General features: G+C 41.1%; 1 protein-coding gene across 1 annotated transcript in view; it reads left to right on the top strand.

Annotated features, from left to right (window-relative positions):
* Nucleotides 1–26,179, top strand: part of ST8SIA5 (ST8 alpha-N-acetyl-neuraminide alpha-2,8-sialyltransferase 5) — a 39,106-nt gene that overhangs the window by 12,048 nt on the left and 879 nt on the right. Inside the window, exons 2-6 of the mRNA XM_009878041.1 lie at nt 13,920–14,012; nt 16,420–16,506; nt 19,453–19,597; nt 21,828–21,940; nt 25,305–25,397. Of these exons, the coding sequence (XP_009876343.1) occupies nt 13,920–14,012; nt 16,420–16,506; nt 19,453–19,597; nt 21,828–21,940; nt 25,305–25,397 (531 nt within the window). The remainder of the gene's footprint in view (nt 1–13,919; nt 14,013–16,419; nt 16,507–19,452; nt 19,598–21,827; nt 21,941–25,304; nt 25,398–26,179) is intronic.

Below are 26,179 nucleotides of genomic sequence, written 5' to 3' on the forward strand. Positions count from 1 at the left end.
TGAATATTGGCTGTGCTTTAGGAGGGTTCAACCCTGAAGGACACACTGACACCAGCTATTTGTCTATATTAATGCTCTCTATTTCAGTTTGCAAGTGAATTTCTAAGCCCAAAATATCTAATTTAATTCCAATTAAAAAGTACAGCTCCAACTTGTTTTTCACACCCTTATACTCTCTCTCCCCGTGTATCATTCGGTGTGGCTGTTAAAAATGAAGATGTATTTTCAAGGCCATATATTTAGATACCTTTTACAAAAACATACACATTCAAAATAAACATGTTTCCATACCAGTTACAGTGTGGAAAACATGTACATTAGACCATGGTATATGGAAGAGAATAATAAGAGTGTATTTCAACAGGCCTAAAAGTGAAAGCATTTCAGTTAGAAGTGAAATTTTTCCTGTGTTTTCTTCACACCAATATTCTACTTGCAAGTCATACCTTGGGCAGCCTCATCTGATTAAAATCTGTAAGGCTCCGCGTTATCCTATAGCCAAGAGACCATCACCTACACACCCTTTGATGTGATTCTCTTTCATGATTTGAGCCAACTGCCCTGGCTGGCAACAAAGAACCACTCGCTCACTCCTTCCTCCATCACTGTCTCTTTGGGGATGAGGAGGGAGGAAGTTCAACTGAAAAAGCTCAAGGATTGAGATTGGGGCAGGGAGGGTTTGTTGAACACTTACGATTATGGGTAAAAAACAGAGTAGACTTGGAGAGAGAACATAAATTTAACTTACTACCACCAGTGGACCAGATCAGAGTAAGATAGGGAGAGAAAATAAGCACAAACCAATCTTAAATACACTCTCGCTCCACCCCACCTATCTTCCTGTCTGCCTCCTCCCCTCAAGGGACAAAAGAAGCCCGACCCAACAGGCTTCCCCTCTTAAATCCATCAATGTCAGAGATGCTGACTGGCCCGGCCTTGGCCAGAGGCAGGTCCCACTTTTACCTGGGGCTGGGGATGGTGCTGGAAGCTACATAAGGAGTCACCCCCACAGCCCTTGCCCCTGCTACCCAAAACCCTGCCACACTCAAACTCATGCTATTCTCCAAGTTGATCACCAAAGCAGCTCTCTCCAAGCTGAATGTAAGGTGTAAGTACGTGATGCCATCTCATTTTGTTTATGGTGATCAGCATCATCTCTTCTGCTTGCTTTTGATTTTTTGGGGAAAGAAGAGAATTGCATCCACGTATTTAACTAAGAGGTAATCAGAATGGGTGTCCTATGAGCAAAAATTTGGCTTCTGTATTTAAAATGTTCTCATTTTTATACTTGAAAATTTTTTCTTTGAAAAGCAAAATTGGACCACTGGAGAACATGCAATAAGTGAAAGTGCATTCAAAAGTTTCAGAGGAAGCTTTTTCAATGTTTTCATGTTTTTCTCTCACCTTTTGTGGTGGGAGGAAGCTCGGGAGGGGTGGGGACAGTTTATCAGGCTAGCTCTTTCCTCAGTTCAGAGTGTTGAAATGACTCTACCTTCTTCAGAATTCCTTCTCCCTCAGAATGCCTTCACCAAAAAGTCTGTTTTCAGTTAAAAAAACCCCCAACAAACCATAAACCACAAACCACAAAGATTAAAAGGCACAAACTGTACAAGAATAAACCTCTTACAAATTCTTTCAGAATGTCTCGGGTTTAGGTCATGAGAATGTTTGCAGTGATGCTTCACTTGGGTGGAGGGATCCTTCCATCAGGTGCGATCACACCACAAGCAACTCTGGGCTCCCTGTGCTGGTGATGGAAAGAGAGTTTGAGGGGTGGATCAGTTCACCCGAGGGTCAAGGCCAACCTTTGACTGGGTGAATCTTTACCTAAACTAACCATGCTGAGCTAATCTCTGCTGTTTTTCAAGAACGAAGACAGCTCGTGTGGAAATGTCTGCACTGCAGATACGTGAAGTTAGATGATGTTTCCGTAAAGCATCTGTGACAACAAGGAGTTATTGCTACAATACAGAACAAATAAAATTCTGCTGTATATTTTTGGAGCTGTTTAGAACTACCTCCTTTTTCTACTGCAGGACACGACGAAGCAGTGTTGTAACCCCTCATGTTGTTCCTTCTTAATTTCCTATGCTTATAGCTGCTGCCAGTTAGTCTAGAGGATGGATGTGATTGGAGGGATTCTCTAGCCCTGGTAATAAGCCTGTTGACCAAGAAAACTAGCAGGGTCCTGGATGCCCTTTCTTTTGGGCAAAGTGAGCTGGCAGATTGCTTCCTGGCTGTCCCTGCGCAGCCCAGCCGGGAAGTTTCAGTATTGGCAGCACCAAATGTTCACAACTCGGCTGCCAGGCTTCTGAAGTCGTGAAATTGGGTTAAAATGGAGAAGATTAAAAATAACTGTCTGTGAGATTCTTTTTCATTGACTTCCAGCTAAAGGGAAGGATTTGTTGTCAAACGTTTCTTCAGACCCAGGTTTTTAAAATACACACGTGAAATTTCTGCCCAACTACAGGTGTAGTGTACAGAACGCTACAGGCGTCATGAGTCTTGGGATGATTTTGTTAAAGTTTGGAAAACAGTAAGTTATGATGATTGCGATATGCATTGGCTTAAAAAATATCTTCCCAAACAGGGAAAAGAAGCACAGTAGTGTCTTAGAGAAGTCATCAAATGACAAACTTTGCTAAAATGGCCAACTAATCAGTGCAAGGACTCAGTGCCCACCACATTTAACAACTATTGTAGATGTAAAATGGAAATTTGGAGGGTTTACCTTGTTGGCTCTGCAGTTTTTACACATAAGACTCCAGCTTTTTGCACTTGGAGCTCTGGGAATGAAATTTCCACCTTGCTCCACACATATGTGTGTTGTTTATGAGCACAGATGATTACTTTCCAATTTGGTTGAGGAGTCTGGTGTTGTTTTCAGACTAGGACTTGTAGAGTCTCTGGGAACTGAAAATTAATTGTTTGCACTAGGAGGATGATATCTTGTGTTTCTTGGTGTCTTTTAATTGTTTTTGATGAATGTGTCGTAGTCACATGTCTGTGTTAAGAAAAAGGACATGAGGACTCATGCTGATAGTCTTGAACTAATGAATGATATCAAATATCAACTGCCTCGTTTTCTTGCTAGAGGGCTGCAGTTTAGCTGGCAGAATGGAGAGGAATTGGCAAATTGGACCGGCACCTTTAATTTCACGGATGACGGAGCAGTGAAGAGTGGCAGTGACACAGGCACCAGGTACCGACACCCGAGGGGATGACTGCAGAGATCAATCTCTTTCTTTGTGTGAACCACAAATGTGACCACAGGCTGTATGAAAAATGAGGCTTGGGAGTTTGCGTTGGCTGCTTGGTGTTGCTCCCCATGGCACCGTAGATGCCAGGGCTGCCCAAGTGCTGGGCCGTTTTCCCCCTTCAGGGCCTTGGGGACTTTCTGAAATGTGCCATAAGCATCCATTCAGTGCACAGGGGCGTGACTTCCGTGTCCTGGTCTCTCCTATTTCCATTCCCCCGCTAATGCTGTCTGTTAATCTTTGGCCATGTGGGGGAGTGGGACTTGGGTGGGCGATATCCTGACATGACAATATTGATGAGCACAGAGCATGCTGGAGAGTCTGGTAAAAGACTTTCTTTATAATAGTGTATTAATTCTAAGCAAACATAGTTTAAGCTGAATTATCTCCAAGGCCTAGTAGGGAAAAAGTGTTCTGTCAAGATAAGACTAAAGTACTTCCTTCATTTACACTTATTTTGAAAATGTGAGAAGCACTGATGGGACGTTGCACATTTTGTACTTGTTAATTTGCAATAGGATCCTTTTGGCGGACACGTATCTGAAGGGTCGTGAAGAGCCATGTACATAGTCAGAAAACTTGCTGCAATTGTTTTTAAAATGCTCCATGGCTATCACAGGACATCTGCGTAGTATTTGGGGTATGTTCCTTGAACCCCAGTTGCAGAGGTTAAAAATCTTGAGGTGTGTGGTATCAAGTTCAGTAAGTAGCAGGGAAATCTTAGAAAGACTGTAAGTTAAAGAAAAAAATAAATTAATTGGAAGAAACTCACTTTTAATACCTCTGTGCAAATAAAACTCTCTCTGGATGAATTAAGTATTATGTTTAAAATATTGTCATTTTGATAACTGTACACCACTACAGCTGTGGAAATAATAGTGTTTCAAGTGCAAGTATGGACTCTGACCTGCCAAAAACTATCCAATCTGACTGAGCCACAGCAACTCTGCAACACCTGCTAAGCTTCTTCACTGTAATGTGATCCCATGTAAGTGTTAGCCACTACTCAGCTGGTTTAACAAATTAAGATTCTTCACAAAACCAACCAACTTCAGCTGCAGTTTTTCACTCAGAGCAAGGGGGAGAATAGTTCATTCTGTGTACGTACATATGTATGTGTGTGTGTATCTGTCTAACTATCTACATCTACTTTTGTTACCTTTTTTTGGGTATGCAGCTATAGTCTGTATATGCAAAGTTGTCAGTTTAGGCACGTGGCATATAAAAGAGCTGAACGTGGCACAAAGACAGATATCTTCTTGGAGGCATGAGAAGAGTAATAAATACAGACTTCCCCCTCAAGGCAGAGACATCTGATTGCAGGACAGGGCACCAAGAATCCTGACTGCAAAATACATACTAGTTGTGAGGCACTGAATGACAGAACTCTTGATCTGTTTAGCCTCTTCAGAGACAAGGAAGTTCAGGATGAAAGTGTTTTTTTTCCAAGCAGGCTCAAACTGCACAAGTTAGGTATAAATTTCAAAGGTTATAATGTCAATAAAACATGCAAATTTTAAAGTCTGTGTCACGTTAATGACTGTGGAGCTGAGGGATGGGGGTTTTGAGTTAGGGCTACGTCTGGCTGCAATGTATGTTGCACATAAATGTGTATAGATAGTGTTTATCCATTTGTCTACTGTCTGAAAGGTGAGTGTATAGCAAAATAAAACCCCCCAGAGTACGTATGTGGAGGTGAGACTGGATGTGAAACTGTGTGGTGAATAACTGCAGAGCTATGTCATAAATTGTTTACTATTTACCTTTGATCACCGTTCTTACTGTGTTATCACTAGACATCTCCTGAGAGTCTTAATCTGACACCCAACTTCAGGCTGTTTATATAAATTGAAAACAAGCCTTCCTCTAATGAATAGTTCTCTCTGCCAAATGGAAAACTTGCAGAGTACATTTTACCGACCTGATTTTACTTGTATATATTTACACGTCTCCAGAGAGATGTCTGAAGTGCACAAAACTAATTATATGTCAGCAGATGCACAGTACATGCCTTTCACTGCATGGCTCTGCAGTTTATTGTGTCTTATTATCTCCTTGTGAAAGGTTTGGTATTTAAAGATAGTAATTCAAATAGATATTAATATACTTTCCATCAGCTTATAGGATTTATGTATTTGTATGTATGTAGACACGTGTTTATTCATACATACCTAGTATCAACCCATGTGTATTCTCTAACTACTCTTTATCTTCTAATCATGTAACTTATTACATGGTATAGAAATGCTGACAGCTCATTCCGTAGGAGTGATGTACTAGATGAAAGTGAAGGACTGGCAAAGCAAAGGCACACTGAGAGAAAAAGTGCTTTGGAATTGCAAGACAGCCAGACTTCATGAGAGTAGTGGCCATATCAAAACCAATGAATGGTGAAGATTAAGGATTACATGAAAATGATCAAGTAGGACACAGACAAAGTAGAAACTGATGTAGATCTTAACTAATGTTCAAAAGTAAAGTGTGGCTTACAATTGGAATGATTTTTGCTATCCAGGGGAGTTCATTACACAATTTTGGAAAATGAAACCTGCTCTGATTTTAGACAGCTCCACTGTGCTGGAGTAACCAAGCAAACCACGATTCTTCAGTGCATGAGACACTTCTTCAGATTGCATAGAACCAGTCCATGGAGATAAAAGCTAATATCATGAGCTCAGCTCAGTGTGTGATGCAACTGAGTGTGTGGAGCATATTTGTGACATTTAATATTGCTGTGGATAGACACCTGACAGAGCTCTCTATTTGTTGGGGCTTTTGGGGCATCAGAGCTTCATTCTGATGTGTGTTGTATTGCTACACATCTTTTAGGTAGCAACAGAGTTGTGAACATTTTAAGGAGTGAAAGTGAAATACACAACAATTCTCCAAAGCTGTAAGGATGTGTGCTTTTAACCAAAGGAGGACTAGGTGGGCTGCAGGCTCTTTGAAACAGTCTCACAGCTGAAACACAACTTACTCAGCTGACATGTCAACCAGATGTTGAATACTGGCTTATTTTTGGTTCTTATGTATCAGCTATTGCTCAGATTTCAACCTTTTTTTTGTGTGTGTGCTGTTATAAGTCCTACAGCATCCTTGTGGGTAATCTGGTAAAGGGGTCTATCTGATGCTGGTTATGAGAAGTAATATAGGTAGAGCCTATATTAGAGCCCTGATTCCTCTGCTCTTCAAATATATTTCGGAACTTGTTGGGATTGTGAGTGTTCATGTTCAAAGCATTTTTCACTGCCAAGAAGCTGCCTTCGTGGTATGATCTTTCTGCATATTGGTTGGGTCATGGCGTTCTCTGCCACCTTCAGTCTATCACAGCTGAAGTTAAGGTTCAGTGTAGGACTTGGGTGGTCAAACCACAGAAGCCTCTGGCAGACGAAATGGAACATGACCTTTACATATTTGGGCCTGTCACTTTGAATGCTGAATTCTCCAGGATGACAAATCTGGAGCTTTGTCCCCAGTGGCTACAAAATAAGAAGTGTAATCAGTTGGATTCATCAAATACACATTTTACAAGAACGAATGTAAGGGTTTGAGCCATCAGACCTCATCAGGCCAGGACAGGAGCTGAGGATGTTCCTTAAGTCATAGCACCGAACTTCTCATACAAAGATACTAAAACCTTAAGAACAACAAGAAAAAAAAAGCCATTGCTTGCAACAGTAAACTAAGATGTGGTTTTCGAGATGTTACTGATGTATAAGTGTCGTCATATGTTTTGTTGTGCCTCGAAGGTGATCATATGGATAGCAACATCAGCAGCTTATTTCAGTTGGAGTGATGGGACAGGTCTTGATTAAAACAGCCAAACAGCAGTTTGTTAAAAATCAGAGTTCTGAGATTACACTGGTAAAATAGGACCTCCTGCAGCATACCCCACTGCTGCTTGTCAGGAGCTGATGTGTTTCTGATAAAGTGACTGTGAATGAAAAGAAACACCAAAGTGACCCTAAAACTAGAATTCAATATATTCGGCAATAAATCATTCTAGGGATGACATATTGTACAGTGGGGAAACCTCCAAAAGAGGATACGTGGCAGTTAAAGTATGGTCTGCAAGGTGGGCTTATCCCAGGTGGGTGAGCCAGTTGCAGGAGGTAACCTGGTCTTTGGGCTTTTATGATTCAGAACTGTTTCCACTCCTGCTATTACACCAGAGGTGTTGCAGTAAAGCTGTATGGGCTGGGATACAGTGGACTGAAACTGTAGAGTTTCTATAGAAAGTGTAGAAGCTGTAAAGTCCCAGATAAGTGGGTGGACAAGAAGGGAATGACATGGCATGGGCAGGAGTGGGTGTTTGGTCAATTCACGCTGCTGACATGGTATTGGGCAGCAGAGCCAAGCCGTCCAGAGTGATCTGTGTGCTGAGGCGTGAAGGCTGAAGACCAAAATCAGGATGGCAGTGAGCAGCCAGTGCCAGTCTGCTGGAAGGTTTCACAGTTGTGATGAAAAAGATATCCTCGGGGTATCATAGCCGTCATCTTAACTGTACAGATGTGTAAACTGCTTGAGAAGTCATGGGACCAGATCAAATAAGGAATCCGGAAAAGTGGCACCTCTGAGGTATGATAGATGGATGCATGTGCTTCTCGCAGGTTACATGAGAGGTACATGGAGCGATCCATGAACTGCTTTTAAAGGACGGAAATATAAATGCTACTCCTCTTCTGTGGAAGATCAAATTTATGAATTTAGGGCTCGTTTGTGGAAGCTCTGTAGTTTTTTGTGTTTTTTTTTAAAAGTAAAAATCTTTAATTTGGAAGATAGGCAGGGTGTCCTGGGAGACTGCCCTGGCCTTGGCTGATGGACGTTTCTGATGTCATCTGTCATCAAAACACAGTAAAAGCTTGTGACACTGTAAGGAGAAAAATCTAGCAAAACACTTCAAAATATCCTAGGTGGATGATCAGGAGGGTCATGAGTTAGCAGCTTTTAACCCCAGCTATATAAGTCTCTTGGAAAGCATGAGTCCCTGTACAAGAATTCCAGCTCCTGAATTTTATTTGATTACTCTTGTTATTCTAGAAAGAAAAAAAAAGCTTTGAGCTAAAGACGCCATTTCTAACTTTAGCTTCCTTACTGTATTCAAAAGCTTCCTGCCACTAGTAATTGCTTCCTGGTGCAGTGTCTCCTTACTCAGTCACCATATGTTTAGATTAGGCTTCATACGCCTCTCATACTTTTTAGAACCCAAATATTTTCTGCACGTCCTTTTATAACTCTCACCAGCATCTCAAACACTCAGAGATGACATATCAGAACTGGATGCAGTAATTCAGAAGAGCTATAACCACATAATATGTATGAAGACATATGAACATCTCTTGCTTTTATTTTCATTTTTTTTACATGTCACAGTTTATAGTGACGTATTTTGTTCTTACCTACAGGCACACACTGAAAGTTCATGATCAGTCAGACATCTACAACATCTGTTGGCATTAGAGATGAAGACGGTAAAAGTAGTTTAGCAGAATATGCCACACGAAGTGGTAGGATGCACTTTGGGGGTGGGCAAAAAAAAAATAAACCACTGTATTGATGTCATGCCTTAAGGCCTTTTGACTGACTCTTTCCAGATGAACGTGAGCACACGTGTGCTTTGGGGAGCGTGCTCTGGCACACTTGCGAGGTTCCTGAGGAGAGAAGGTGAATCTAGACCTGAGTTTGGCCATGGATCTGCCCATACTCATCAGTGCAGGCACCGCCAGTTGGACAATTCTTTTAATAAGTATTTAGCAGAAGCCTGCAGGGCTTGCTTCATTTAGTTTTATTTCTTAGTCACTGGATAATGTATATTTTTGGAAAGATCTTTGGTTTTCCTGCAGGGTAGGTGGAATCCTTCCCGTGATACTCTGCTCTCTCGCAGCGTAAGTGCTGCAGCCTCGCTGCGAGCGGTGCAGAGCTGGTGCTGCAGGGATGAGTGAAATGGGAAGACTCCTCATGCAGGATCAAGCGGTCTTGCTTAAAAGACAATGCCTGACAATTACACTCAATTATATTTTAAAACCTTTGTTGAATACATCAGACAAATCAGTGCCTCAATCCAAGTGTCACTTGAAGGCCGGACTGAAGTCTTGGGCTTTTTAATTCATGTGGTGTGATCAAGAAGAGCTTAGTTTTGATCAAAGCAGGAACAGCCCAACTGCAGATGATCAAAGACCTGAAAGTTAGCTGCTGTAGTGGGAAACCAAATCTGTCTCTCAGAAGTGAGCTCGGTAAGCTGCTCAGCTGGGAGTGTGATTGCAATTGAGACACGAAGGTTAGAAATGAAGAAAGTCTTGGTTAGTCAAAAATGGAAAATTACAGAGAGAAGAGCATCTCATTTCTGGGCATTCAGTACTGAGGACCATCAAAAAAATAAAAAAAAGAAAAAGTATTCTCTAAGCACTTGCAGCTCTTGTGGTATTAAGATACAGAATTCGATCATGGAAGAATGGTGTAGATTTGAAAGCTACAGTTGACCTGAATGGCCATAGGGCAGTGAGTCGTGTGCAGTACCTTTTAACCTGGGAAAACAAAACCCTGCGTGCCACTGTGTGGTTTGCTGTGGTTCAGTTGTAGCTGTGTTCCCTGTTGTAAAGAAACATGAATTCTTGTGTTGGTTTTCCTGTAGACTTGTAACCTTGGAGGAGTAAAAGTTATTTAGATTTCAGTGGGGGAAGTGAAGGCAATGCAAGGAGAGGACATTGTGGCAGTGACGTATCAACTCTGTTTTATAGGTATAAAACATCACTGTCATTCTTGTGAAGCTGAAGCACAGCCCTTTCCCGTAGCAAAGGGAATAGCATAGTCAGGTTTGTCACTTGTCACTAATCAAGAGTTTAAATCAAAATAAACTGTGCTACACCCTTGCTTCGTAGCTGGATATCACACTGAGGAAGATGATGGGGAGGACAATTTCCATTTGTGCTAATTAAGCTTTCTGACAGGCAAATGTTCCCAGAGAGCCATGTGGTTCAGAGTGGGAGTTAATAGGCAGAAGCAACACTCGGAGGGAGTGGGTGAGACTGATGCTTCCTCTGGGAGAGCGCGAGGGGCTGGTTTCCAAACACTCCTGGCAGGACCAGACCCTGCTGAGCCGAGGAGCTGGGTTTAAAGGACATCCGTGGGGGCTGAGGGAACCCATGTTCCTTGTGCTGGAGCCTGGTGTTGTGGAAAAGCTGTATTTTGGGAAAGTACAGCATGAAATGCTTCTGCGGGGAGAGGGTGGCCAGTGCTCCAGGGAACTGCCTCTGCTAGTTTGCCTCGGTGTCTATAGCAGGAGGGGAATTGCTGTGAAGCAAATAAATAACATGAGCGCTCTTGGGAGAAAAAGGGAAAACTTTGGTTTTTTTTAGTCTATTGGCCAGATACTGTCTTGCAATTCCTTAATGCTTTTATAGCCATCGTTAATTGATGCAACCCAAACGCTGCCGCATCGGTAGCATTAGCACTGAGGAGGTTTGATGTCTGTCTGCCTGAAATGTGATTCTGGGTTTTTGAATGATTCAATGGGTCAGGCACAGAGTTAGGGTCAGCTGAGCTCACCCCATGCTCAGCAGCAACTTCTCCCTGCCCAGCGCAGAAGTGACACTGCCGTTGGTGTCCCCTGCCTTTGCTGTGGGAGACACGGAAGTGTCCCTTTGGGACCCCGTCTCACGAGTCTTCCCTCTCCACTTACACAAGATGCCAAATGGTGAATTTGACATTCCAAGTGACTCTGCTGGAAAAGCTGGAGCTATAGTGAGAGTCAGTGACTTGCAGGACAGTCCTGTGCTTTTCAAAGCTGTAGGTTAGTGCCGCCTCATGGATTCGCTTTCAGATCCAGAAGGAGTTTATTCTTCACCTAATCCTTTCCTCCTTACCATTCTGCCTCTTTGGTAACACATCCTTTCTCAGTTCTATTTTTGTTGTGAGGATTGGGTAAACAAGCAGTGATCAAAGGGATTCTTTGGGACGCAGGAAATTTAATCTCTGATTCATAAAATGACATCTTTGTCTCCAGTGCCACAGGCTGAAGCCAGCTTTCCCTTGCTGCAGCGTTCCCACGTGATAGCATGTGCTGTTTGACATCTGAGCTGCGCAGCCAGAAGTGTGCAGGAAAGATAAAAATAAATGTTAATCTAGATTTTTGCCATTCTTATCTGTCCTGAGGCAGGCACATACAAGGTGCTGAAATCCAGTGTTGGGTGAAAGGTGAGGATGACGCTGATAGCCATCGCTTTCCCCCCAGCACCCAAAGAGGTAGGGGTGGTGTGTAACGTGCTCTGTGGGGATGTCAGTAGCTATTGTGCAGAACAGGCGTATTCGGTGTCCCAATCTTGTCTGACTCAAAGAACGCAAGCAAAGAGTGGATGCTGCAAAATACAGTAAAAAAAATGAGTATTGCAGAAGGAGGAAGAAATTGTCTGGACTGATAGCCAGAGGGGACTTCTTTAGCCCTGTAAAATCCTGTGAGCAGCAAGAAGTCCTGTGGTTTTGGCTCCACAGAGGGAGATTTCAGTTTAGTTTTGGGAATGTATCCACACAGGTCTTTGGCCTGGTGCATCCAGGTGAGCTCTTAATCCAGTTCCAGCTGGAACAGCTTTCAAAATACATGAATTGCTCAGCTTCAGCTCAACAAGCCAAGCTTGCAGGAGATGTGCCAGTGCGATGTATTTCAGCTGCTTTTTAGTAAAGACTGACTGTCCAGGTGAATGACTGAGTTGAAAGGAGAGCCCAAGGCTTTTGGTGAGAGACCAGATGAAGGTTCATGTTATATGAACTGTATCTCCCTTCTGGAGGCTGAGGAAGTCTTCTCACAGATTTGTCACTGATTATGGTGTGCTTTAAATGTGTAATTTCCTCAACAAAACTCATAAAAATGAACGTGTTGCCTTGAAGACTATGCAAACACGTTTCCAAATAGTCACATTTTTAAAAGATTGCTGAGATTTTTTTATTTTTATCTTTTCCCCCTGACAGGAATCAGTTTACTTACTTGTTAGGAATTTATGATATATTCTCCTCCCACCACCTTCTAGGCATGGGCTTTCTTGTTCCATTTTCAAGGTTTGTGCCTCTCACTGGATCACAGAAACAATTGGTTTGGGATTTGTCAAATCTAGGGTAGTGCAAACCTCAGGGAGAGGTGAAAGAAACACTTCCTAAAGCAGCATTTGACAGGATGGAAACGTTCCCAGTTGGCAGCAGACTGCTTTGGGAGGCTCTTGGGTTTTTTCCAGTCACACGCTATAGTCCCTTTCTCCCTTTTGTGAGTTTCTCTCTTCACTACTTTATCAGGTTGGTTTAAGGGCAAAATTGAAAAGCTCTTTGCTTTTAGATGCTTCTGACCTTTGGAGACCGTGTTGGAGATACCTGGAGATGCTGTTTTCTGGACACTTTCCCTTCCTCCCACTGGGAGGTGTGAGTGCTTAGCACTTCTCCAAAAGAAGTGAAACTTTGGATCACCTAAAATTTTGATATTAAGTATAAACATCAACTACCAAGGAGACTACCAAGGCTTTCCTACTTAAGGATTACTTATTCAGAACTGAACAGACTGTCAGGTCAAATGTGAATGTTACGTTAAAATGACACAAACATGTTACATTTCCAATGGTGGTTTAGAAAAAACTCCTCCAGGAATCTTATATTTTTCCTTCATATAGAAAATTCAGAAGATAGTTTGAAGTTACCGTCTCATTGAATTCTGAGATTTTAGAGGATCCATCCAAATAACTTGCTCTAGCCTTGGTCATAATACCAATTCCCCCAGGTTTTGTCTCCTCATATTTCTTCATTATGCTCACAACTGCTTTGTGGGCATGTGCAGTTCTTAGGTGTTAGATTTTAATACAGACTTCTAGTGGTAAGTGTTGAAACTGGTACAGAGCTTGGTTTAAACCTCAAATCTTTTTTGTTGTTTCAGTACAGTCTTCCTGAATTCTCTGGACAGCCTGGGCTTTCTCTGGCCTCTAAACATGAGCAGCAACCATTGTGGTTTCTTTCCCTTTCACTCCAGTCTGATGGCTAAGGTGGAGGAAATTAATTAAAAAAATGAAATAACTGTGTCTGTATTTTAATTAAGGATAGCATTGTCATTTGCACAGTGTCTGAGCATTCAAATCCTTTCATTCTCGAAACCATCTCAAATTTTTTGAGAAGAAAATTCCAGCTCCCCTTGCCCTCCAAATATACCAGAAATGTAAATCCCAATGAAAAGCTGGTTTACACAGAGCTATGCAACGATCTCCACAGACAAGATGCAACCTCTGTCACTTTGCTTTCTGCATAAAAGCAGAATTTAAAGTACCGTTTTCTAAACTCTTAACACATTCCGGCACCCAAAGGATAGGAACAGAGTTCCTTAAGTGAACACTACTTTTCCACTGACTTTCAACAGCAACTGGATGTGCTCACTGCTGGAAGATGGAGCTGGTCCTTCTTGGTGCCTACAGGACAGATTAATTCTTGTAGGGATGGATGAGCTGGAAGTGAGTGGCCATTCTACAATCAGTGACAATATCCGTGTTTTCCTGTGAATCAATAACTTGGATCATACAGTGTAGTTTTAAGTTAGGCAGAAATCTTAAAGGACAAATTTAAGCAAGTTTCTGCTGATGTGTACGACAAGTATTCTAGTGTAAGTCTAATTTATATTTTTATTTTCTTGTTCTTCTTTAGGTATTTTGAGTTTTACGAAGGGCCTTTGGAATACAATTCTACCAAATGCCTGGAGTTACGGCAGGACATCATTGAGGTGAAGGTTTTGTCGATGTAAGTATGAATGAATGCTTTCTAAAAAGGGTTAGTTTTCAGGCCGGATGAAAATAATAAATTACAGTGACGTTGACCTAAGATGCAAGGCTCAAAGGATCCCATCAACAGGGTTTTCTCGTCATGGATTCCCGAGGTTTTCTTATATGTGCAAGTAGCGGCATTTGAATGTGATCTGAGGTCCATTTGAAAAAAATTGAGGCTTTTCACAAACATCGAGGCATTTTGGTGAGGCCTGGTATCACTGTTTGGAATTAAATACAGTGCTTCAAATATTAGTTATGGTATTATGTTCCAGGTAATTGAAGAGTAAGAACAACCAGACTGACTCATGTAAATGTTTGCCTGGCTTGAGGCTCTGTCTCTGACAGTGGCCAGTAGTGAAGGCTAAGAAATGAAGTGAAAAGATTGTCCTTTCCTGATAACAAATACTGACATGGGGACTTGCTAGGTTGTGGCTGGTGACTGGACTGCAGTAATCAGAGTGAACAACAGACCTCTCTATTAATTTGCTTAGATCTTTTTCGAGCCCATTTGTACTTTTGACCTTCTCAACCGTCAGTGAGTTTCATGTCTTAATGACAGTGAAAAGCTGAAAAATGTGATTCTGAGAAACAATAAAATATCTCTAAGTGTCTTTTGTGGTCCTGTATGTACATCAGGAAACTGATGAGTTGAATGAGATGCATCTGTGAAGCTGCAGTGATGGAATTGGGGAAAAAAAAGTGAGGTTGCCAATAGTGGGGTGTTTTTGTTCTACCTTTTCAGCATTGCTCTGAATTTAGATGCTTAGATTATGCCTGATCCCTTACCATATCTAAAACCAGTGGTTTAGTAATCTTATCAACAATCCATAAGGCTTGTTAAGGTCTGAAAAATCCACAGAGAATCTCAGTTGAAAGTGCAGCTGCACAAGTGCACAGCAGTAAGCAATCAAGGCTACGGAAAATACAATTTGTTGCTCCAGGTCTGCGTGATTTTGAGTGTGTCTCCCTCGCTGACTATGCACAGGAAAAAATGTAGGTTATGTCCTTGTCTTCTGTGTTTGGTACTGGATGAAGGATAAACGAGTAGCAACTTTGCACTGCTTGCTGACTTGCAGTGCTTAAAAATAAGTAGAATGGGTGAGAATGTCACACTTCTGCCAGTGTTCTGCTGAAAATGGGGAGTTTTGAATTGCTTTTCTGCATACTTATCAGATGGTACAGAGAATAACTCATTTTTCTTTATCTTATCCAGTGGCAGAGAGAACACAGTGGACTCCTGCTCCACTGGAGAGAGTTAACTTTAGTTTTGTGATAGATGCCATTTGACATTAAATTCTTTTACTATGCTGGGTTCTTCTGATGTGCTTGCTTCTAACGTGGTAGGTTTAAGTCAGCCCTTATGGTAGTGGAAGATTTCCAAGTTAATGTGCTCTGGTGGGCTACAGAAAGTACAATACGACGCAATTCCTTCCTGTAACTTCCACAGCCTGGGAAATCTTAACTTCTACTCACTTTATACATATAATTATCTTAAAAGTCTTTACTTTATTCTAACGTTCGAAGCCCTCAAGCCTGAAAAGAACTCGTTAAGACCTATCAGTCTTGAAGTAATCTCAGACTTCAAAATTTTCTAGCCAGATTATGACATTGCTCCCTAGCTCTAGATTTTTGCAAGGCCTTCGTTATCTCTGTTGTCCAAACACAGAAGAATATGTATGAGCTCTAAAGTAGAAGCTGTTGGAATTGACGATAGCACCAAAAAGTGTATCATCCTGGACCAGCCTAATCACATAGGAGTGTGATTTTTTGATCTAACTAAAAGTAGATTTATTAACAGAGGGGGAGGGAGAGATCTTTATGTAAAGAGCTTTTCGTGTCCTATCGCTGCCACAGATGCTTATCCCTTCACGTGTGCTCTTACAGGTTATAAAATGGATTTACCAACAGTGCTGTCCTGTAGGATCTCACGGATTAAGTTAACCTCACCAAAATGTAACGTAATTGGCCAAATTAACTAAAGTATCCCCTTTCTGGGCCCTTGTACTGGGTGCAACTTTTCCCCCCAAAGCTGCTGTCGTTGGCAGACACTCATTCCTTCCCAGCAGACTGAGGACAGACTTTGGTACAGTAACTGCTTGCTCAGTATTGTATTTTTTATTCTGAAGAAGTGGAGAATGCCTGCCAGGGAAGAAAAGTCAATCCCAAACATATGAAGAGCTCCATCGGTACCTGTGTATACGTGGCTTAGAGTTGCTATGTCTGAGCAGGAAAAGAAAAAAAACTGATAAATTTTGCACTGAGTAGACTATATGATTTGTCCTATCAAAAGTGTACTGCATGGTACCCTGGCTGCAGCTGTTTTAAGAAATGAAGCTACTGTAGCAAAATGATTTTTTATTCTCTTTCTTTTTATCTTTTAGGGTGAAACAAACTGAATTGTTTGACAGGTGGAAGAACCTACAGGTGTGCAAATGGGAGATGAATGTCACAGAAGCAAATTTATTCAAGTAAGAGTGCTTCACATTAATGAGACTGAGTAAGATTTACTTTAGTTTGAGTTTAGCTTTCTCTGTAGTGACCAAACCTTTATATGGATAGCAAGACTAAGCATTGTAACACTATTGCTGTTGGAGTACTATCTTTTTGAATAAACATGGACTTTTTTCTATTTTAAAAAGTCAATAGCAAGTCCAGCTATGATTCAAGCAGAAGCGAGGATGGAGCCGAGATTTAATGGCTGCACCTAATACAGCAACCTAACTCTTTGGTGACATCAAGTGATAATATCATTGGTGACACTACAAATTTGACCTACAAAATAGTCAACCTGGATTTTTTCTGTGGCGTGTTAGATGCTGTCAGACTTTGTTTATGACTTCCTTTTTTTTAAATACCTTCTCACATATTACTCAGTGACTACACAAATATTTCTTCTCCTCTTCAGAGACCTCTGCAGTTTGTTTCTGTAGTACTTTGTCTTCTTTCGTGTGACTTCCTCTTTGCTGAAGGTCCTCCATGGTGCTGTGAAGGAAATAGTAGAATGAAGCCAAAACAATATTCAATGTATATTGATATATTCACGGGCTATATTTGAGTAGGTCTAGAGAAAACTTTGCTTCAGAGTAAGTGAAATATGGACTGGTTAAGTCTGTAAGTTATTGGCATGATTCAGAGCTGTTGTTTAGAATAAGGGCCCACAATTTTATCCTAGTTTTGGGTGATTCCAGGAAGTAGCTGTCACAAGTTAATGAGACAGTGTGAGAATGTGCTGAGTTAGTCATTAGCATCTTTAAAAATAACTTGTTAGTTCAAGGCTCATAGCAGTTTTTATAATGTGAGCTCAACATGTAAGTGTTTTATTTTTTTAGTACTTTTTCTTCTGGAAGTGACTTTATGGACAATTATCAGAATCCATTTTGAAGGCAACACCCATCAGGGTTAGAGCCTGCTATCTTAAAGTTTGCTTAGATTAGGAGAACTAACAATTGTGCCCAGAGTGAGAGGAGCACACTGAAGTACAGAGGCCAGCCCAGAGGTGGGAGCAATGAGAAAGAACTACCTAAAGACCGTCAGGAGGACTGTCACTCTCTTTCAGACCAGCACTAGGACATTAGGGAGAGAACCCCTTTCCATCCTAGACAGTGCGTGGGGAGAAAGAGGAGAAAGACTTCTGTTGCTGGCTATACTTGCCTGACTGATAGATACATCACTGTGTGAGAAACTCCCGCTGGCACTCGGATGTTAACTAGTTCAAGAACTGATTCCAAGTCACACTAGCCATGAAAAAAGCAAGTTCAAAGTCTGTTTCTTTTTTGCCTTACGAGATAGAGGCTTCAGTGTGTCAATGTGTGGGGAAACTCTAGTCCCTTCAAAGCTGACTGAAGTCTCTGAGTTTGGAGATAGACTGGAAGGAGGCTAAAAGGTGGTGGTCTAGCAACACGGAGCTGTGGGCTTTCAAACTTTGCCGGTAGTGGACCATCGGGTGAGACGGGGAGACTCCAACAAAAGTAAAATGGCAGCTAAATAAGTGGCAGGGAGGGAGAAAGCACAGGAATCATGCTAGCTTTTTAATCTGGATGCTCAGGAAAACCACTTCCTTGATCACTACTCCGGAAAACTGGTTGGACATTAGATTAAAGAACATCTTTTTCAATTCCTTAATGCAGAACTAGTGAAGATGTGTTTTTCATATATCAGATATCACAATTCCATCCCACTACTTGCTTATAATTATTTTGTGATTTCTTAGAAATCTACGAAGTTATTTAGTTCTTAGAGATCTGTTTAATGATTTATTAGAAATTATTCATTGACTCAATTGCTGTCTTGATCTGATCATCGTGTTGTGTTATGCTGTGTGAGCCAAGTATATAATAGTTATTGGACATCACTGGAATGTTTGCATAATTCTGTATGTACTTTCTGGTGCTTGTAATAAATCCCATAAAGGAGATTGGCTTATTCTTCCAATTTACAATGAGGCCACACACCTCAGAGGCAAGGTATTTAATCTAGGTTATTTGAGAGCCGTTTGGCTTCGTCTTCATGTTTGTCCATTGGCTGTGACATGTATTTTTCACTGAAGATGTAAGTTGCATTGATTGAGAAACAAACTGGCTCTGTAGTAGAAGTAAGCTGAAGTCAGGGCTTTCAGTTCCACCAGTAAAATGAGAAAAGAATTCAGGGAAAGATGGGAGCTATGAAACAGACCCCTATTTGGAAAACTGCCTTTCCTAGTAAAATTTCATATGAAGCTTATGGTGAGGGAATGAGGCTGAATGTTTTTTTCTCTCATGCCATGAATCCCATTTCTGAGATTGCAAAACTGTTCTTGTTTGCATTGGAATACCTGCCCTTTTGTCCCAGGGTCGAAGAAAATTTTGGCCGTTTGCATGAAATTTTGGAGTTATAACCGTGTTCAGTCTGCCCAGCACCCATTTGTCGGGGCCACGTCATCTTCCTGATGCACATACACAAGCTTAAAGGAAAAACTACAACCTTTACAAGTTTTTTTGCCTGGTAATGAGTAAATAATTTACAAAAAGGGGAAGAGAGAGAGTAATCCATTAGCATGGTTTCCCCAGGATATTAAGAGCGGAAGTTCAGCTTTGGGGTCTGGAGCAGGACAGAGTTTGCACGTGTGTTTATCCTCCAGCCCAGAAGAGATGGTTACAGGGATCTCATTTCTTCTGTTGGGGTTTTTTTTGTTTTGTTTTTTTAAAATTGTTTGTTTGTTTGTTTGTTGTTTGGTTTAGGTCTTTTTTACCATAAGTTCCTCAGTCAGCTTCACTGATTCTAAAATTTTCTAAAGGAAAATCCAACAAATCACCATTTTACCCCTCCTACAGCTAAAAAGATTCTTTGTGCTAAAGAGTGCCTTGTTAGGCATAACAGTAATTGCAGATCCTAAAGCATGCTATAATTTCCTTGATCTTACTTCCGTCATTTTACAGGTCTACTTTGTCGAGGTGTTGTAATGCCCCTGCCTTTCTGTTCACCACCCAGAAAAATACCCCCTTGGGAACTAAACTGAAATATGAAGTGGATACAAGTGGAATCTTCCATATCAACCAAGAAATCTTCAAAATGTTTCCAAAGGTGCCTCATGACTCTGCACAACTTTGCTCTACTTGATGCATTAGATATTATGTATAGCCAAGTATTTAGCAACTAGCTGTTGGACATTTCTATAAACTTCATTGCTTATACTTTGAAAATGTTTTGATTTGTAGGTTTGAGCCGATTATCTTATTTTCTAGTGGTCATCTGCTCTAGTATGCATTATATATATATATATTCCTGAACCATATTAGTGATCTAGCAGCAAAGCAGATAATGAAGTAAGAAATCTGAATAAAAGAGTCACTTATGGATCAGAACTTTTAAAAAGTACAGTAAGTACAATACTCACATACAATAAGTCCAACATATGGAGTAGGTCTGCTTTTTTTAGGGGCATGATTATTTTATAATTCATGTTCACAGTAAGTAACTATTTTTATACTTATTCTTGTTTGCGGCTTATTTATGAGCAGGCTGCGCAATTTTAAAATACATTCGTCTTAATGATTATTCAAAACCTTTTTAGCAAATAATCCATGACCTGACGGCCATTCAAATTTATAACTGGTGGGCAATTGCCATTGCGTGTAGTGACTGATGTGCAGGAATGGGCTTCTGCAACTCATGCTTTGTCAGGGAGCACACCTTATGAATTTAAAATGACATATTTGGAGGGGGTAACTAAAGTGTATCCTTTTCAGAAAGTCAGAAAAATATTCAGGTTATGTACTTCGATTTTTGTCATTAAAGTTTTCCTTCAGGGTCTAAACACTTTTAAATCTGTTTGCTTTCTGAGCGTTACTAAGAGGTAGGGTGGTGATGTTATCTAAATGTCCACATGGGGAACTGGGGCAGAGCAGGAGAAAGGCTCAGATGTAGGAAAGCACTTTGGCATCTGCAGACATGCAAAGAATAGGTACATCTAAGTCCAGGAGGATAATCCTCAAAACCCTGCCTGATTGCACGGATGAATGCATGAAAGACTGGACGTCTACACTTTTGCTGGGAGCGTCCTGTAGCTGAAGTTGCATTTATCCAGGTATGCCTCGAGGGTGCTCTGAAGGCATTATCGCCTGCCAAAGTACTTTTGGGGTTCACTGTGCAGCACTGACGTGACCAAAGCCACCTTCTGCCTCAGAGCACGCCAAATGTTGGAGGGCTCAGAGCATGGGAGCAAGACTGTAAGGGCGAGAGCCTTGTCTGAGTGCAGAGATCTGGCTTCTGATCTCTCTTTCAGGACTGCTGAGGCATTTTGTGTTAAGAAACCACTGGATAAGGCACAGATAACTCTGTATTGCCTCTCTGTTAGTCAGCTGCTGCTTTTCTCAGACGGGTGTAGTTGCGTGCCCTTTTGCCTCGTGGCTTATGAATGCGCAGGAAAAATGCTGGGAGTAGTCACCTAGAAATGCCTTGCCAGTATCACATCTCTCTTTAGTTTGTGGTATGAAATTATTGATAAAATATGTATGTACCGAAACAAGCGCTCTCATGCTTATGTAAGCACATCTCTACATATTCATAAGGTGTGACACGGCTCAGTTCTGCGTCACAACCCTCTCAGCCCAAAGGCCCAGTTCTGTTCCCAGAGATGTGATTTTCACTCTCTCTGGCTTCAGTGGCAGCTGCATGTCTGTACATGAAGACTGAATTTTACCCAAAGATTACAGAAAAGTGCATCCTACACACGTCCAGAAAGGTGCCTGACCAAAAGCTCTAAGCACTGCTGGTCGTACAAGTACTAAATAATAAAAACTAATACTATTAGTATAATCAGCTGTAACAAACACTAGAATTTCGTCTGATAAATAGCTCTAATGTGCTGTCTGACTCAGAGAGTCATCTTGGGCTTTACTAGCTGCTCTGGAACTATGCATGCAGATTTCTCAAAAGCAGGACATCAGAGCCTGAGGAGCGAGCAGTTTGCAGGCAGCTCAGAAGGCAACTACTGGGGTACACTGATTTTATGGTTCATGCCCTTATGGAAATCAGGAGGGAAGGCAAGTTTCTAAAATTACTCCTTCCCTTGTTAAGTCTGCACAAAAATCCAGGTTATTTCTTATTTTCCCTGTGACTTAGGTACCCATACTATCTCTAATTGCACAGAATAAAATCCCATCCATTTATTTGCACTGTGGTCAGCTTCCTATGATTAGTGACTCTGTGGCAAGATGCAGCTGCACCAAAAAAAAAGGGTAAAAAGTAAAAAAGTGACTTGTTGCCTCCGTGTTTCGGGATATTTAACTGCTTCCTTGCTGTGATGTTTCAGGATATGCCGTACCACCGCTCTCAGTTTAAGAAATGTGCGGTGGTTGGGAATGGAGGAATTCTGAAGAACAGCAGATGTGGCCGGGAGATTGACAGTGCAGACTTCGTATTTCGGTAATCACCACAGCACTGTTTTGCTTTTTGCCCATTTTAATGACAGATAAAGGATTGCAAAGCTGTTCTCTCTCACATGGAAATGTAGGATCTGCCAAACTGGCCACATGGAGCCTCCTTCTTGCATAAAAAACCACACCTCACCTTAACAGTGTTTTAATATTTAAAAGTTTTGCTTTGAGGAATTATTCTCCCTCTCTCAAGTGCCTAATCATTGACTTACTGACAAAATTTGATGTCCTCATTCAGGATATGCCCTGTCACTCAGGTTGTGGATTTATCCTTCCATGGACATTAGTCTAGGAGCAGCGTCCTGTGAACCTGGCCCTGATTTTCTGGTGCAGTTCTGAACCAGAGGTACAACCTCTTTTACGTGACAAGCAGCTTCAACACATGTTAATAACTCCACGCTGCGCAGCTCGTGTGGCTCAGAGGTGTGTTTCTGAGGTGATGCAGAGCTCAAGTGCTGGATAATGGGAGTTAAGAGTAATTGGCACTGCAGACTCCGGGGTGTGCGGAGACACCTGAATAACTTAGAAGGTTGAGTGTCGTCATATTGTGCCATCCGGGTTTCGCGCAGATTGGGTTGTCACATGACTTGCTTCCCTGGATAAAAGAGTTTAGCAGCACTTCTGTTGTCCTTAGTATATATAGGAAAGATTTTTTTGATTATTCATATGCATGACTAATCCCTCTCTAAATCCTGTTAAGCTCCTTGCCTGGGTCATGGCATGCGACAGCTAGCTCACAGATTCATGACCTGTTCTGTAGAAAAGAAAAATCTTTTTTACTTCTCTTGGCCTATTTTCTGATCCTGGGTATGTTGCTGTCAGTTTAGAATAACTGTGCATGAAGTAATTAATTTTTCTAATTTCATACCAGCAAAAAATTGTATCAGATTTTGGCTCACTGCATTCTTAATTTAATTTGGCATCAGATGAGAAATAAAATTTTACAAGTCCTACCTTCACTATTCATTGTTTTCAGTTCCTTGTGTCTGCTTCGTGCACTCACTTTATAGAAAAATATTATCTTAGTCTGTGAAACGGTCCAGGCTTCACATAATTTGCCTCTTAAATGTCTGGAGTACCCCATATACCTTAAATAATTATTGCAGATTCCCTTCTGTTGTGTTGGATCACAGCTATGGTTGAGAGGAGCGGTAACTGTTACACATGGAGATGACAGGCTGCTGAGTGGAAGTGGAAATACGGGCAGAAAATTTCAACATTTCTGTACAAGAACTTTTTACCACTGTTACACTTCAGTGAACTGTACCAAAACTGATCAGGAAGAGCAGATCGGACCACTACAGAACTTAGAAATTGGGTTGCTTTGGCTACTGTTTGGTGCTAGTTAAACAGATGCTTAGAACTGAAATATGAATAAATACATCAGAAAGAAGAAACCCCTGGTTCACCATCTCGAAAACGTGGGCCCAGCATTATGCATAAAGACATGCTGGAGCTTAAAAGCTTGAGAGCTGTTGACATTAATTTCAAGGTAAAGCTTGTGCTTAAGTTCAGTGGATGAACACATCCGCTTTCCAGTCTAACACTAGTTCACCAAACTGTCAGGAATCACCATCTTGGTCACGAACAAATCCTCTGAAATATTTCAAAACCTGCCTGTGGAGCGCTGATAACATTCAGTGGAACCTTCAGAACACCTGGGGAAATCTCTTATTGTCAGGAAGGTTGTGGCCAGCAGGATGCCACCAAGATTTTTCCGTGAGATACATTTTGATGCCAATTAGGTATAGTACTATAGGACATATAAAATTCACGCACGAATGGCATTTATTAGTTGTTATTCTCTATCTCCATCTACTGGCCAGAGTAGAGATCTATGATGAAACACTGTGTTTAGAGACAGGATTAGTCTCTTTGCAGGGGTGAATTTCTGGAGTCTCACGACAAAAGTACAGTTTGTGCAGATTGTGTCCTTTCTATAAGGAGCTAGCACTTCGGAATTCAGTCTTTCTTAATCCTGGCTGGTGGTTACTGTTCAAAAATATCGAAGCTGAGTATTTGAAAACCTTTTTCAAATGTAATCTACTGAGCCGAGTGCCCAGTGCTGGGTGGAACTGAGGTTGCTAGAGGACTTCAGAAGGATGTTGCATGACCCAGCAGAGGAGAGTGCTGGAAATGCCATTGCCTATGAGAAAGCTGGGGTAGCTAAAAATATTCTCTGACCTTCCCGAGGGGCTCTCTGGAAGGCAGATGTGAACCTCCTGAGAAGGACTTTGAAGGATTTTTGTGCGTTGTTCTGCTCCCCTACTCACCTTCTCCCCGTGACTGAGAAATTATGCTGGCAGCTGAACTGTAGTATTGTGAAAACAGGAAGTGTTGCTTGCCCTGAATACCTTCACAGTTTTCTCCTGCTCAGCCCTCATCTGCAGAAACGTGATGTTTGGGAATTAAGCACAGCAAAGATTTGAGATGTGGGGATCTAAACAGGGTTGGCTTTTATTGAAGCTTATAAATCACTTTAATTTTTTTTTCGAAATGTCATCGTTTATCTAACGCTAGCTTAAACTGAGTGTAGAATTAGTTGCTTTACACTTATGTTGCCTCTAATAACACACACTGAAGCTTTTTTTTTTTTCCTAGCTGGGTTTCCTGTGGAAGTTAAGCTTGTGTGATAGCTTGTGTGTATGTGTGTGTTTCAGTAATTCAGCGTCTCTTGAGGGGTGCTCTAAATTTTGTGAGATGATGTATCTAGGTCAAGGCCAAGGTGACTGGAGGCTAGGAGAAGTCAAGATTTGCAAATCTTCACAACAAGCTTGCTCCTAATAGCTTTGGCATCATTTGATGAATGCGCAGAGTCAGAACTGCTGCTCTTACACTGCTCTGGGAGATACTTAGAAAGCAAAAAGGAAGGGAAGCAGGATTAATTAAGACTGGAGTGATTTGTCTCTTGTGGAGCATTTCCGCTAAATATTCTTGGGTATAAACCAGAGCATGTTGAAGGCGATGCTATAGATATAGTTTATGTATTAATTATTGAATACAGCTCATCTGTTGCTGAGGAAGTCTTTGATTTTATGGGCTTCGTCCCATTTCTTGTCCTAAACTGCCATAGTAAAGGGCTGAGCTGCTATTAAGGAAGCAAAATGAGTGAATGTCTGCAAAAAGGGGCCAGGTCTGACAGACTGGGAGAAGAAGAGAGGTCTTCACACAGAGCCTAAGAACTTGTTACTTTAATGCCTAGTTTGAGCATCAACATGTTTCATACAATTTTAAATTTTCAATCTGTTTTTAGATTTGTCACTTGAAAGAAATGCTTCCATCAGTTCTACTTTCTAGTCTTGAAAAGCTGCAAGGAATTGTTTAACTTTATAACTAATTTCTTTCCTTTGTAGATGCAATTTGCCTCCTATATCTGAGAAATACTTTACGGATGTTGGGGTAAAGACGGATGTCGTGACTGTCAATCCCAGTATAATTACTGAGAGGTCTGAGTTTTGTATTTTCATTTCTTACTGCTTTTCCAAATCTGCTTTTCACTAAATTCTAACTGTTACAGAGATTTTTTTTTTCCCCAGTATTGCTTTAAACTGTCATGATGAGCCATGCATTTAATTCTGAATTAAAGTTATTCAGTATATGGAATCTGTAACAACTTACAGAAATGTGCTAAATACTTAGACCTGCAAATGGATAATAGAAAATTGGAAGCTGATGAGGTAAAACAATGACAGCAGAGCCATCCTTCCCCTGGCACATCCAGGCAAAGGTATTGGACACATTAGAGTGGAAGCAACTGGTTCCCACCCTAAATTCTTAGATGAAGTAACAGCACACACTGTCATATGATTTTTAAGGATGTCAGTTAAACTCTGTACCCAGTATTTACTGAGCAATTTTAATTTTAAATTTGTTAATGCCACCTTGCTGAGAGGTTTGGCACCATGTGGCTAATTATTGCTTTTCTTTCTTGCTGAGGGAATATGTTACTTTTCTCAAGCAGTATGAAATCATTTGCTTGCCTTCTTTTAAATGCCACAGTTAAACATCTGAGAAATCTTTTTGTTCTGCTTTTGTATTTACCACTTTTTTATATACACCTTTGTACTGAATAATACACTATATGGCTGACCGAACCTTAGAAAAATTACATACTTATCAGAAGAAAAATGAGAAGTGAGACACAATGAGAAATGTCTACAAAGTTCGTCCACTGTATATTGTCAAAAGAGGGAAGAATGTTTTTCTAATCCGCTGCATTTTTTTCCCT

Source organism: Apaloderma vittatum, unplaced genomic scaffold, assembly GCF_000703405.1.
Source record: "Apaloderma vittatum isolate BGI_N311 unplaced genomic scaffold, ASM70340v1 scaffold2190, whole genome shotgun sequence".
Classification (NCBI taxonomy): domain Eukaryota; kingdom Metazoa; phylum Chordata; class Aves; order Trogoniformes; family Trogonidae; genus Apaloderma; species Apaloderma vittatum.